At 45.5% G+C, this 15,221-nt stretch overlaps 2 protein-coding genes across 3 annotated transcripts; both read right to left on the bottom strand.

Moving 5' to 3' along the window:
• Positions 1–2,120: 2,120 nt before the first annotated feature.
• On the bottom strand, positions 2,121–13,324 carry LOC134284918 (lysine--tRNA ligase-like). 2 transcript variants are annotated; one of them, XM_062844480.1, is made up of 3 exons: positions 13,141–13,324; positions 12,215–12,650; positions 2,121–3,547 (listed from the first exon to the last, which is right to left on the bottom strand). In XM_062844480.1, the coding sequence occupies exons 1-3, from the start codon at positions 13,173–13,175 to the stop codon at positions 2,258–2,260; spliced, it is 1,761 nt and encodes a 586-aa protein (XP_062700464.1). In that variant the 5' UTR covers positions 13,176–13,324; the 3' UTR covers positions 2,121–2,257. The 2 variants fall into 2 exon arrangements, with proteins under 2 accessions (XP_062700464.1, XP_062700463.1); XM_062844479.1 differs by lacking the exon at positions 13,141–13,324 and adding an exon at positions 12,734–13,001.
• Positions 13,325–13,610: 286 nt separating this feature from the next.
• LOC134284915 (DDB1- and CUL4-associated factor 13-like) lies at positions 13,611–14,673 on the bottom strand. Its single transcript, XM_062844477.1, has one exon. The coding sequence runs from the start codon at positions 14,602–14,604 to the stop codon at positions 13,669–13,671; it is 936 nt and encodes a 311-aa protein (XP_062700461.1). The 5' UTR covers positions 14,605–14,673; the 3' UTR covers positions 13,611–13,668.
• Between the last annotated feature and the right edge of the window lie 548 nt (positions 14,674–15,221).

Here is a 15,221-nt window from a genome sequence, read left to right as displayed (position 1 = left end):
TCAGTGAAGGTCTCCGATATCGTTGGATACTTACTGACTTTCAATCCTGGGCACCCACGGTGGTGCAGAGGGCCGAATTGAAAGATTTTCATCCTGGGCGATGCCAGCAATCGCCTTGACCTGTGGCCAGATCAAACTTCTGTCGACTCGCTTGATTTCGTTGTTAAGGATGCGCCGTCATGAGCCTCTGGGTCTGCCTCTGCTGCGATGTCCTGCTGGATTCCAATCTAACGCTTGCTTGCAGATTTCGTTTCCGCCCCTGCGTAGAGTGCGGCCGACACACCTCCACTTTCGATCCCGAATTTCTGTCGCTATCGGCTTTTAATGACATCGACGATGGAGCTCCACGTTGGAGATCCAATTGTGAGGCCACCATGCACGAACTATATACCGCAGGCATCTATTGATGAAGATCTGCAGCCGTTGCGTGTTCTCCACTGATACACACCAGGTTTCACTGGCGTATAGCAGCACAGATTTTACGTTCGAGTTAGAAATTCGGATTTTGGTGCGTCGGCTGATCTGGTTCTTTTACCATACATTTCTAAAATTCGCAAAAGCAGCCCTCGCCTTCTTGATCCGTGCACCTATGTCGATCATGGTGCCGCCATTTGGCCACCAAGATATTGGACGCTTTTAACATTCTCCACTGATTGCCCAGCTACCGTAAAGCTGAAAGGGGTGACAGTGTTTACATCCAACGATTTGGTCTTGTTGACGTTGATGGTAAGACCTGAACTGAGGAGAGACTGGCAAGATCATCGAGTTTTCTTTGCATATCAGAGCGCCGTTGAGCTAGGAGAGCAACGTCATCAGCCAATTCGAAGTCATTTAGGTGCTCCATGGTAATGGGCTGCCACAGCAATCCACGATTTGATTCACGGTCAATCGCACCTAACAGGATCTCGTCCATTACGATGAGGAACAGTAGCGGTGATAGTATACAACCTTGCCTCACTCCAGCAACGACCCGGATGGGATCGGACAAAACACCGTTGAGCAGTACTCTACACGAAAATGCCCTGTACTGTGCTTCAATGAGGCCGATGATTTTCCCTTGCGCGAGACCCTTGCATCTGAGGCCTTCCCACATGTTTCCGTGATTGAGACGGTCGAAAACTTTTTCGTAATCAATGAACACCAGGTAGAGAGACTCTTCGAATTCATTGATTGGCTCCAGAATGATACGGAGCGTGACAATATGGTCCACACAGGATCGTCCGGCACGGAATCCTGCTTGCTGTCGTCGGAGAATTGCCAATCTTCTCCTGTATCCGGTTAAGGATCGCTTTCTAGAGGAATTTGAGAACGATACACAGTCGTTGGATAGTCCTCCAAATAGTTCAGCAGTTCAAACGGGTTTTGGCTGAACACCGAGCACATGTCGCACGGATTGCGTTGATGCCTGGCTTACTTTTTTTTCTCAGTGAAAATTGTCAGTGACAGAAAAACGACCTAAGTGACTTGATCGATTTCTCTTCATCGACTCTCTCCCCATATGGAGAGAGTCCCCATATGGAAACCCTTTGTACAAAACACAGATGCCAGCATTTCGAAACATAAGTTCTCACAACTGACTTCATGAAATTAGCTGTTGACCACTTAGTTACACAAATGTCAATCAGCACTCCGATATTAATTATTGCTTACGTATTATTACCGTAATCCGATTCCCGCTTTACCATGACACATTGGTTCCATACAAGGTACTTGAACTTAGGCGCACGCATCAAATTACTGGACTGTGTTCAAGTGCATCACTTTCAAGCGGTGCTTTACTCACACATGCTCACACTCTGTTGGCTTTCTCTTTCTTTGAAATCCTTTTACTGAACCCTGATTGGTTTAACCCAATCGATGGACAACTCCAGGCACCTCCCATTAGCAGCCCCTGCAGCGCGATGTAGGCAGCACGGCTCCGTTAATGTAGCCTGCTGAAAGCCTTCAAAGACTAAGAAAAGCAATAGTAAAACTAACGGATTGATTCAACGGCAACAGAACTAAGGACGTGGGAACTACGAATGAACCCGCACGTGTTGAGAGTGGTTACGTTACGTGATTTATGCATGATACTGTGCTTATCCAGCGCAAGGAGGTTCGGATCAATGGCACTAGCCTACTTTCCTTGGAGTACGTTTCGAAATGCCTAGCGTACACATTTATTTCGCGCTTCCCCTCGCGAAGTGGGAACGTCCGCTCGTTCCAACTTTTATCTTGCTCCCCTCCTTCGAACTACAACATATAAGACACGCAAAACTTACTTGGTCTCGGTTGCAGCTGCTGCCTCTTCACCCGCCGCCTGCTGGTTTCGGTTAGGGTCGTCCGGTTTCATGGCCGGGAAGAGCAGCACCTCCTTGATGTTGTTGTTATCGGTCAGGAACATGGTCAACCGATCGAGGCCCATTCCCCAGCCTCCGGTCGGAGGTAAACCGTACTCCAGCGCCGTACAGAAGTTCTCGTCCACGAGCTGGGCCTCGTCGTCACCGGCAGCTTTGTCGGCCGCTTGCTGTTCAAATCGTTCCCGTTGGACGGCCGGATCGTTCAACTCCGTGTAGGCGTTGCAGATTTCCTTCTTCATGATGAACAGCTCGAAGCGTTCGGTCAATCCGGCGGCCGAACGGTGATACTTAGCCAGCGGGGACATGATCTGAGGGTGATCGCAGATAAACGTCGGGTTGATGCAGTTCTCCTCTAAGAATTCGCCAACCAATTTGTCCAGAAGTCGGGCGGTCGTCCGCGGTGCAGGACACTCGACTTCGTGTTTGATGCACAGATCGCTCAGGAATTTGTTCGTTTCCGGAGTGTTGAAGGACGTCGGCGACGGGAACTTGACCTTAAGAATCTCCTCCAGCGAACTGAGCATGGAAATTCGCTTGAACGGAGGAGTGAAATCGATCTCGTATTCCTTGCCATCCGGTCCTTCCGGGTGGTATTTGATCTTGTAGGAACCATGGATGCTGCGGACCATTCCGGAGACCATCTTCTCGGTCATGTCAATTATATCGTTGTAATCAGCATAGGCCATGTAGAATTCACAGGTCGTGAATTCCGGATTGTGGGTCAAATCGATTCCCTCGTTTCGAAACTGACGGCCGATCTCGTACACGCGATCCAACCCTCCGACGGTCAACATCTTCAAGTACAGTTCCGGGGCAATTCTCAAAAATAGATTCATGTTGAGGTCATTGTGATGCGTGATGAAGGGCTTGGCCGTGGCTCCTCCGGCAATCATGTTCATCATGGGTGTCTCAACCTCGAGGAAGCCCATCCCGTCCAGGAACTGCCGAACGAAGCTGATGATCTTGGCCCGCACCATGAAGATATCGCGCACGTTGTTGTTTAGAATCAGATCCAGATATCGCTGGCGGAAGCGCGTTTCCTTGTCCTTCAGGCCGTAGTGCAAGTGTGGCAGCATGTGCAAGCAGGGCGACAGCAATTTCAGCTTCCGGGGGATAACTGAGAGTTCGCCCTTCTTGGTCTTGCCGGGATATCCCTGAACACCAACGATGTCACCACGGCGCAAACGAGCAGTATCCTCTACGAAGGCCTGCAAAGGATAAATATCAATCGCTTAGAAAAAATCACAGGTGAAGCTACAGAAATCTATGAAAATCGCATATTTTTCCAAGCAATTGCATTTGAATTTTTACACTCTGCCCGTATAAAGTTCTGATACGCTTAAAAGTATGGCAAACTCTTTACAGTAATATATACCGGCAAAATCAAGGACTAGCATAAAGAGCAGATTGCTTTAGCAGATAGGGTGGGGCGGGGCAAGATGGGTCACCTAAGGATGGATCACCATAACTTTGTAAATACAAATCGTCTTGGTTTGTATTCGTCCGCTACTCTTTATTACACTAGTTAGCTATGCAAAAAGTCGATAAAAAGTTAATTAAATACAAAATATGATGCTAAACAAGCAATTTTAAAAAGTGATCGATTTTGCACCGTGAAAAAAGTGCGGGGCAAGATGGGTCACATTTTAAATAATTCACATTTTCTCAACGAAAAACGTCAAAATATGAGATTTGTTCGGCATTCATATATGCTCCATATCCATACTGAGTAAACAAGAGCTACTAGTGAACATTTTATAAATTTATTTTTAATATAAAAAACTTTACGATTTGAGTGGTTCTAAGGTGACTTGAAAATCGATGTTTTCACTAAAAAAATATCATAATTTTATGTTATAATTTTGAGCGTTCATTCCGCTTGATTGAAGTCATTTATGAGATAGTCTTGTAATAAAAAATAAATAACTTTGGAATGCTCCAAAAATACGTTCAAAATTGAAGGTGACCCATCTTGCCCCGCGGCCGTTTATATGGGGATTATATGGAATGTATCGCATAAGAAAAATGGCTAAAAACCATTTTATTTTTTAATTCCAATGAGAGTGAATAATTTTTCAATCAATGCTCCAAACTTTTGCATATTCATGCTGGTCATCTAACAAAATTATTAATATAATCAAAACATAAGTAATGCGCCCGAAAATGGCACTGACCCATCTTGCCCCGCGACCCATCTTGCCCCGCCCCACCCTACGCACGAAAATAATAGAAAAAACCTCCGTAATAAAAACTGAGTCCATTTTCACACGTTGCTATCTATGTTTCTACTTAAGGACAAACGTCTTGGCATCCCGCTTCAACAGTGCATAAGAACTTCAGACGCACAAATCTCAAGAAGCAAGCTTCAAACAACAATGCATGTTATTAATCTGTTCTTGCTCACTTGCAATAAGCTTAAAATGAGAAGCTCAGCTGCGCTGGTTTTGTTTACGAAGAGATTTGTGCCCTCAAAATTGTGAGTAGGTGCCGAAGTCGGCCATTGTGGCGGCCATTTTGGGTGGGCCATTTCTAACAAGTCTGTCCTTAAATACAGTCAGTGTTGTAAGAAAATACAAAAGAATAAATGGCAATGTTGCTTCGGGTAACACTTCGGCCGAGGGGCGCTCTAATTTTCATAACATTCTCCCTTAAAGAGTGACCAAGAGTTTTATGCATAATAACCAAAAAATGGGCCATAACTAACAATGTCGCTTACGTCACTTGGCAGAATTACGGCAGTGTAGCGCCGCGATCAAAATGTTTGTCACATGGTGACTGCATGGTAGCAGCAACTGATGTTTCTTTCCGAATAAAATATTAGCGTATTTCAAGCGCCCACCGACTCTCAGCATTCCTTCACGACCGATGAACGAGTCCAACACCAATGCTTGGTTTTCGCCGTTTGACCGCTCCTCAGCATCCGAAACTTATCTGTGAAGCTTTCAAGTTGATCCTGCCCGATATTTTTTCGTCCTTCTGTCTGCAGTTGTCCAGGAACCGACATATATGCGCTGAAGACGGCGGAAATCTTGTTAAAAGCTCACATGGTTGCACCTGAACCGACACGTGGGCCAGAACTTGTTCGCACATTTCGTTTTCGGAAACGTTGCAGGGAGGTGGCTGGATGTGTTGATACGTGTAGTCAGCGTTGTGCTGTGCAACTGCAGCATCGACGAACCGTGCCACCAGGTGGCAGAGTACTGCAACTCCGATGAATCAAGTCTGCTGGGTTTTGTCTCGTATTGATGTATCGCAATTCTGTAAGCTGTTTGATTTCTCGGACTTCCAAGGTATCCGGAGATTTGATCAGCCAACATAGCATAATCTGTGAGTCGCAGCACAGTACGATCGCGTTGACTTCCACATCCAGGTGCTTGATTATAGCAACTACCAATTTCGCCATCAAATGAGCGACACACAGCTCTGCTCTATGTATTGTAAACGGTTTGCCGCTCCGTTTGCTGCCGGGCTTTTTCGACAATGGTGCCACTCGGGTTTCGCTAGTCAACAAATGCATGGCAACTGTGCCATCTCGCTTAATGCTCCTCAAATATACACACGTGCCGTATGTTTTCTGGCTGGCCTCAGAGAAGACATGAATTTCAATAACGGTTGCATCGTCTGCGAGAACCCTTCTCAGCTTTTGCAATTCGTTGATGCGCTGCAGGTCTTGCGTAACCCTTCGCCACCTTGCTTCCTGATCTGTTGTCAATCATTTCATGCCAGTTCACGCCGCGGGCCCAAAGGTCTTGTATGAAAAGCTTATCCACGACAGTAACTGGTTCCAAGAGCCCAAGTGAACTCTCGCATTTCTTCTTCGCGCTCTAAACAGAAAAAAACGTCATTTTTCGGATTCCACATCTTGATCACTTCGTTGGGGCTATGATCTTCAACCACGCCTACACTTGACTTGAATCCGTTCGAGCAGTTCGGGCGAGTTTGGATACCGTTTGTGCAGACGAAATCCTCCACGTTGCAGCATTGCGAATAGCTGATATTGGCACTCCAGAGCCCTTTGCAGCTCATCATCTTCGGATAGTACGTCGTTCATATACATAAAAATCCTTCCAAACTGCCTTGGATGCTATCGGGAAATCTGTTTGCTTGTCGTCCGCCAACTGCTTGAGACACGCGGTTGCACAAAACGGTGCCGTACGGTACTGTCGTCTGTCGTGAGCTCTAATGTGTTCAGCGGTTCCGATACGGCGAATCGGACGGGTCTACCCGGATTTGCCTATGCATCTTAACAATGTCGGCTGTAAAGCCGTACTTGTAACGACGAAATCGTGGGACTATCGCCATCAGACTGTCCTGTAGTACAGGTCCGGTAATCAAGACATCGTTCAAGGAAAGGTTTGTGTCTAACCGAGCTGATGCGTCGAATACAACTCGAAGTGTTATTGAGCTCCTCGGTTTTACAATGGCATGGTGTGGCAGATAGTATCCACGATCTCCGCTATCTACATGCTCCACTCTTCGGCAATGTCCTAATGCCAAGTATTCGTTGATGAACGATACGTACTGCTGCTTCCGCTCTGGAGACTGTACAAATCTCCTTTCCAACTGCAGAAATCGCCATCCAGCGAGATGTCGTGAATCTTCGAGCTGGTTTACGTTGCTTCGTAAGGGCAGCCAAACAACAAAGCGGCCGTTTTCTCGACGAATAGTTTTCTCGAAAACGTTCGATGCACTGCTCGTTTTCAGTTGTCAACTTTGCCGCTTTGAAACAGGGGTCTGCTAGGTTCAGGTCGGGAGGTATTTTCCATGGGCACACATCAATTTTCTGCAACGCAAGAACGCCAGCAACCTGTGCTACTATCAGGAACTCCAGACTCCACGACGACTCGTTGCAGGATGATTCAACTTCAGTCGAAGCGTTTTGACGAAATGTTCAGACACGTTGGATTGGGATCCTGAATCCAGCAACACTCGACAAAAGCGGTAGCATCCACGAATATCCTTCACTTGCACTACATCCGTCGACAGAATCACTTCGTTTTAGTTCGGTTGAACAGATTTTCCGGTAAAACTGGTGCAGGTGACAACTGACGTTGTTTGTTCGGATTGGGTGGGCTGTTCCTTCTTCGTCTCCGGAACACTTCCTTCAGCAGACTTCTCCGCCGGCACTGGCACCTCACTATGGAGCTGCGTATGATGTTTTCTTCCGCAACCAGTGACCGTACAGACCCTGCACTGGCCCACTCTATGGCCTCGCTTCAAGCAATCAATTATAACAGAGTTGCTTGTCTTTGACTACCGCAATTCTCTCGGGTAGCGTCATTTGCTTCAACGCGCTACATTTGTTGATGTTGTGCGACTCGTCACAAAATGCGCACACACCCTCGTTGATTTGCAAAACTGTGTGGACTCTGACGTGTTGCTTAGGAGCAGATAGTTACGCTTTCTGCTTTATGCCGTCATTTGTTCGTGCCTCGCAGCGTTCAAGTAGTGTAGTTTGGCAATTCTTTCGGTGTGATGGTGCTTTCCCAGAGGCTCAACATGGCCTTGTCAAGCTTGGGCGTCAACAATGAAACCATCAACTGCTCGGACATACCCTCCAAATGTTGATCGTGGAATTCCAAAGCCTCAACGTGACGACTGCTGGAAGAGTTGTCTCTGATGAACACTCGTTATTCATCTTCTTCCAACGATCAAGGCACAATCCAACCTGTCAAACTCCATAGTGAAAAAATAGGATGCCGTACCCTTGTCTTCTTCAGGTTGAAAGACCGCCAGAAGGACAATGATCGTCCTTTAATTCTCGAACCTCTCTTCTAACAAGTTCCAGGCTGCTTGGAAATTGTTTTCGTTCAGTACCTGCTCACTGGTCACGTTCTCCACCTTTCCCTTCAGTGACTGCTTCAAGTAATGCAATCCCCACATATAGCAGATGGAACTTAATTACAAGCTTCAATCAACGGATCTTCAGTTTTGGTATCGGTATCAGGCATTTGGCGTCCTTCTATTAACGGTTCGTGTAGATCATGAGTGACTTCCGCCTTGTGTTTATAACTAATAACGACTAGGGAACCATTTTCATCTTGTTTGCGATCTTTTTCAAATGGGTAACATGTTTCTTGAAAACTGAAAGCGATTATTAAAATTCTCCTCGTTGTTCAGTCTCTGTTATTCTGTTATTCTGTTATAATCAACGCACCCCCAGGCCGTGGCCAATCTGCGTTGTTTCGCTGGGCGATACGTCTACCAGTAGACTTGTATCTGCCCTATGCTAAACCGATTAGCATATCAAGTCCTTTCCACTGATGAGTAGGCTCGAATGTCCCGCCCCTCCCTATAACCCATAGGGGGAAATAAGGAGTTTCCAGTTTCAAGTATTGTATTGATTATGACACCAACTCTTTCTATTCCTTGGGAAAAAAATCACTAGACTTGGATTATCAGACTACTATTAATAATGAACATAATTAAGATACAAGTTTACATACACAATTGTAAAAGCAGTGTCAGATACTTTAAAGTGAATTGAAAAATGTGAATAAGATAAATTGTAAACTATTTCGCGGCGACACGAATGCTTCAATAGTGTCATAAATAAAGGCGCAAACAAACAAATAATTGATATTGAAGTATGCATATTGAAGTATTTATCTATTAGCAAAGTAGTAGAAAGAGTTGGGTGCCTGATTATAAAATTGTTGTACTTATCTTGTGTGTTTCGGACAAGTCCCGTTTGTGTTGGCCATTAGGACACTTCTTGCTTCAAAACGGTCGTTTCTGGAATGGAAAGAGAATAATTGGCCGCACAACTCCGCAAATGGGCGGCCCGCACATATTAGTATAACGTTGCAATGATTGAAAATAATAGAGTATAATTGTTAATCTATATGAATACTGCTACTAGTTCAGGTTTCTCACCCTCCACGATTCTCTAGATACTGTTATAGCGTGTTTGTTGTAAATTTGTTAATAAGTGAAGCCTCCAAAACAGTTACGTAAAGTTGTATCAAAATTCTACAGAGTGTTGAGGAAGGGGAGGGGAAATAAACATACTTCTTCCTACACCTAGCAGTTCGGATCTTCTGTTCACACTGTCATTCCAACCTTCTTTCAGTGTGAAACGTTTCTGGATCTGGAACGGGTGGTATCACTTTACGCTACTCTTCTATCATGAACATAGATAACTACTTTTAAAAATAAAAGTTTTGTCCTACTACCTATTTTATACCTGAAAGATGTTAATTGGTCAAATGTTTCGTTCAGCAAGTCTATGTCCATATTGATGATACAACCTTTTATTAATGAGTAATAATGTTGCTCACAGTTGTGAGGCAATATAACATTCAACTCGTTGAGGGCAAGTTATGAACCTACAGAAAATTTCTTATTAGGCTGTTACCTCTAAAACTACTAAACACATATTGAAACGTGAAATTGTATTGTAATAATTGATCCTAATCTTAACCCTATCACTGGAACGCGTTTGAAGCAAATTGATATTGCTAATGATTTGGTTGGGCATTAAAAGTTTTTTTGGTTTCGACAATAGTCACATACTATGCCCTACGACATTGACGATTCTATTGTCTATGGCTCACCTATTTCGTGCCACCCAGCAGGGACTTGGTCTGGTACCCAATTCAGTATATCCGCTCCACGTAATATACCGCACCTCTTTTGATTTGTGATATATTACGCGGAACATTACTCTTTTCATTCGGATAGCGGCTATGTAACCCATTGGATTAAAAGCCTCCATCAAACATGAAGCGATTAATCGGAGACTGAAGACTCTATACCAAATTTGGCTCAGAGACAGGTAATCAGTGAGGTCAGTTTTTCTCGTTTGTCAGAGACGATTGATACGTATTAAGACAAACTTTCCACTGCATCTGCCAGCAATAATCGGTGATCGATCAACATTCCGAGTACCCCAATTTACACAAGAATGCCAAGGATCACCGCTCATGCTTTACAATACAGTTGGAAAAACTAGAACAACACCTGGCCACAATGATGCATAAAGCACTAAAGCGGACCGGAAGTGTTGGTGAGCCAGCCCCCACCAAAAAAAAAAAAAAAAAAAAATCTCCTCGTTGTTCAGTCTCGTAGACATTTACCGTTGGGGTATCTCCAACCATGACAGTTTCACAACTTTTGCGGACTGAAATTTGACAGCAGCCAGGCTGCTAACAAACCTCCAAAATGATCAGAGTGTGCCTGGATACAAGTTTGGCTCGCTTAGTCACGCTAAAACAAGTGAAACATTTAATGACACACAAACTTTGCCGTCTGATACGAAAACGTTTAAAACGTTTTATCTGTGAGAAGCTGATGTGTGAAACTTGCCTAAAGTTTGTAAATAATTCTTCCGAGCCCATAATGACCAAGTCAGCTGAATATACGTTTTATTGTTGCTTTTGCTGTAATCGATATGTTTGAGCCTTGGTTTAAACGTTGTGTGAAGTAGTTTATACGTGCACTTTGAAATTGATCTAAATAAGAAACTTTACAACGGGGAGCACTGGAAGAAAGACTACGTGCTCAAATTGAATGACCAAAAAAGTTGAGTCCGCATCCCTCAGCTTTTTCCTATGCTGTGCGAGAATCCATGCACACGCCTTGCATCCGAAAACACAGTCTCCAAGTTTGGCTTCTCGTAAGTACCAACACTCCCGTCGGGGTTAAACTTCTCAATATGGCAACAGTAGGACTTCGGTTCATTGGGTCACGACAGTAAGGGCAGCTACTGATCTAAAACGCTTTCGGAATACGCGAATCTATCCGCAAAGACCGGACCTTCTCAACGATATTTCGGTTGAATATAAAATACACAACAGTGCACCGAATGAAATCGTCAATCATGGCGAGGAAATAACGACATCCACCTGACGTCACAGTTTGCATGGGTCCAACAGTCCACAGCCATGTTCAAACCAAATTCCGGTACTACCTGAGGATACGTACGTAGCAATTCCTTTCGCTTTCATCGTAGTACCGTTGGCCAAAATTACGTCCTGCTAGCTGCTATCGTCGCGCTCCACAAAATTTTCCCGATCCGGACATATGTGATTCTGCTTGTGTTGCGGATTGTGGCAAAAATGACACGTCTTGCTAGAATGACGACCGTCTTGAACTAGGTAAAATCCAATGTTAGCTCTTCGTCAGGCCTGCTTTCCGAAGCCGTGGTCAGTTTCGAAAATGATTCCAACAGACTCCGGTGCACCATTGCTGAGCTTTTCGTCGTTCGAATGAGCTTTCTATTTCGGTAATGTGCCACTCGATGTCTATGGCTTGTCGCAGCTCCGTTTGAGAATGGATACACGACAGTGTTGCCTCCCCGTAGTGTCCCCGTAGCATCCCCCAGGTCGCTATTGCAATCTTGCTGTCCTAGATCAGACTAAGCTGATTATCCTTCAGCCTGGGACCTGGGAATTCCTGAGTTGGAAGAATGTATCGTTGAAGCTTGTACACCAGACCGTCGTGCCAGACATTGTCAAAAGCTTTTTCGATATCGAGAAAAGGCATGGTAAATACTTTCAATTCGGACTGACTAGTTCCGCCTGAACGTGTTGGTTACTCGGGTCAGGTCAATTGGGAAACGATGGATCGACCGCGACGAAAGTCAAACTGTTCCTCTAGTAAGATGATACTTTAGTCGGTTGCGGAGAATGGGAATGCTGATGGGACGATAGCTTTTAGGGGAGGAATAATTCTTCCCTGGCTTTCAAATGGGTATGACTTAAGCTGACTTCCACGACGAGTACAGATTGCTCTCGCTTGAGTTTGAATGAAATTTAACTCCACGACAACTCTAGGATTTCTACCGAACAAACTTCAATTCTAGAGATTTCTGAAGCAAAAACTTGGAAAATGGTACAACAGAATAAAGATCTCATAAGCGAGCCCATACTCACCGCTTCGCTCTCGTAAAGCTTGGCGTTGGCCATCACTTGCAGCTTGACGCCCTCGCCGCGCAAATCGTAGAAGATCAGCTTTCCGCCGGACTCGCGGATGGCGTGAATCCTACCGGCCACCGAGAGCGACTCCTGTTCCAGCATGTCACCATCCTTCAGCTGTCCGTACCGTTCGATGAACGCCTCCAGCGAGCTACTCACGTGGAACTTGTGCGGATACGGGTGAGTCGCTTCCGACTTTTTCAACTCCGCCACGGCGGCACTTCGCAGCTTGAAATACTCATTCGGCGAAATTTCCTCCTCGTTCACTTTGGCGGCTGCCGCCGCTTCCTGTTTAGGCTTAACGCCGTTGGCCGGAGTGGTCGCCGCCGCCTGTTTGTCCTTTTCCTCCTTCTCCTTGGCCTTCTGCTCTGCCTTCAGACGGCGCTTGAGCTCACTGAAATCGATAAAAAAAAAAATTGATAAGAGAAAAATTCTGATGAAATTCCGTCCGGGAAACTGTCATCCCGGATGACGCACGCTTTTTGCCGGGTCGATTTGAGTCGCACTATTTCGCTGGAACTGAAAACTGATGTCACTCCAGGTGTCACCGGAAAGGCTTTGTTTACTAAACAATACGAACGGAAAATTCGCCCAAAGGATAGCATTTCCTACAGGAATCAAAATCTAATCGATTCTAATTTACAAATTCTTCCTAAATCCTACAAAAATGACACTTTTTCTACGCGAAAACACGTGCACTTTAGCCTTTTTTCCTCTCGCCGATTTTGCAGCAACTTTGGCATTCGGCTTGTTTCACCTCCGTCCCGCACGAACCCCACTCTCCCCCGCCACCCCATACAACCCTAAAAATACCAACACATCCCGTTCGACGTGGAAAACCCAACCTTTCTTCAGCGGCAAGAAAAATCACAAGAACCACTTACTTTTTCGATAGTTTTCCTCCAGCTGCTTCCGACATGATGCTTGGGTGCGGAAACTCTTGCCACTTCTAGATTACACACACGAAACTGTTGGCGATTTTTCGGAAAGATTTTTTTCAGAAGCAGCCAGCTGCAACCCGCGATCGACGTTCGACTGTGCGCGAGGCGAAAAATGCGGTAAGTCTGCTGCCGAGTGCTGGTGGCGCGGTTTCGCACGAGTTTTGTTGCTTTGCTCACTCGCACGCACGGCGAGCGGTGCGGTTAACAAGCGAGATGGCACCAACACAAACGTAAATGAGTGCCGGCCACCCACCGTCAAAGCTTGAGCTAAAGAGCTAAACACTGAAACAAATTTTCTTTTACGATTTGTGTAAAATTTAACGTTCTAGCGCAAGTTTTTAGGAAGTCCTATCCTATTGGGCCTATCGGTCTTTATTTCATTTCCTTCGCAAATAACAAACTCTTATCACGAATTTAATTCCAATTTAATTATTTATTTAAAGAAAAATATAAGAAAAATCCCGATACCCGTTACTGCTCCTCCCGCAGCACCTTCTTCTTGGTCTCCGGCACGTACGGGACGTTCTTCTTGGAGTTCTTCCGCACATTCTCCTCCTTGCGCTTGATCTTCTGCTTCTGCTCCTGCTGCTTGCGCCGCTCGTTGTACACCACCTTCGGCACGTGCCGGTGCTGGGCGATGCGCCGTATCTGCGGATGGGCGGCAAACTTCTCCTTCAGCGCTTCGTTGTACTTGAAGGCTTGCTTCTCACGTGGCTGCAGGGCACCCAGCTTCTCCGACGCCCGGGCCTTCCACAGCCGAACGTTCATCTCGTCCGAGCCGGAGTAGATGTACTTGTTGTCCAGCGACCACCCGATGCACGTCACGTGCTGCATCCGCTTGGTGTGGTAAACTTCCCGGCTTTTGGCCTTGTGTGACTCGAAGATTCGGATGGTCTTGTCGTAGCTTCCGGACACGAACTCTCGTCCCGTCGGGGCGTAATCCACGCAAGTCACGGCCGACGTATGGCCATCGTGAATCTTCAGCGGATTTTTCAACCGCCGGGTATCAAACGTGTACAAATTGTAGTCCTCGCTGGCCACCGTGAAGAAGTACGCCTGCATGGGGTTCCACGCCAGCTGATTGGGCCGCAAGGTCATGACAATCTTCCGCAGAGGTTTCACCTCCCGTTGGTCGTAGAAAATGATTCCACGATCGCTGCAACAAGCCGCCAATATGGAAGTCTCCACCGGATTGTACTTGACGTCGTACAAAGTGTCCACACCCCACTGGAGAGTTTTGATCGGGGAATTGCGGGTCTCGTCCCAGATGTTGCACGTCTCGCCACAGGTCGCGAAGAACGGTTCCTCGTAGTTGTGCGAAATCGACGTAATCACCGTCTTGCCCAGGATTGTGTTCAGCGGTTCATGCGTATCGTCTTCACTGTCCACTATGCCAGAGTCCCACATTTTGATGGCCTTGTCGTCTCCGATTGTGAAGAACCTGCGAAAAAAAATACTTTTTTTAATTGGGTTTTTATTTTTTTAACTTATTGATTTTTTTCAATTTTATACGAAAGAGCATCTTTTTCTGAGCCACTATGATTTCTTTTTTTATATAAAATCAATTTCAAAGAGATAATTTGATATCACCTTTTGACAGCTGGGCAAAATTAATGGTTTTCCGCGTCGCATGCGGAAGCGCCCCCATAACCACAGCTATAAAGGCGTGTGCACAGAGAAACAGACGTAACTCTTAGAACAAATTTCATTGAAAAACATCGTCATCAAAACAGAACCGCCCAATGCTAAACGTACTGTGCTTGGTCGGGCCATCACTAGGTGGCAGTAGTGAGGAAACGTCAAACAGGAACAAAAACGATGCCAGCGCCAGGTCAATCAACCTACACACCAAATTTTTAGAAATGCTTTCAGCACAAAAAAAATCAGCAAAATAAATTGCTGAATTTCAGCAAAATTTTTGCTGAGTATCAGCACAACGTTGCTGATCAACTGTCAAAACTGCTGGATAATTCAGCAAATTTATAAATAATTGCTGATGCTCAGTAAATTCGTATTGCTGAATG

The sequence above is a fragment of the Aedes albopictus genome, chromosome 1 (assembly GCF_035046485.1).
Source record: "Aedes albopictus strain Foshan chromosome 1, AalbF5, whole genome shotgun sequence".
NCBI classification, from domain to species: domain Eukaryota; kingdom Metazoa; phylum Arthropoda; class Insecta; order Diptera; family Culicidae; genus Aedes; species Aedes albopictus.
Note: the sequence above shows the minus strand (reverse complement) of the source record. Positions and strands in the feature narration are given on the sequence as shown.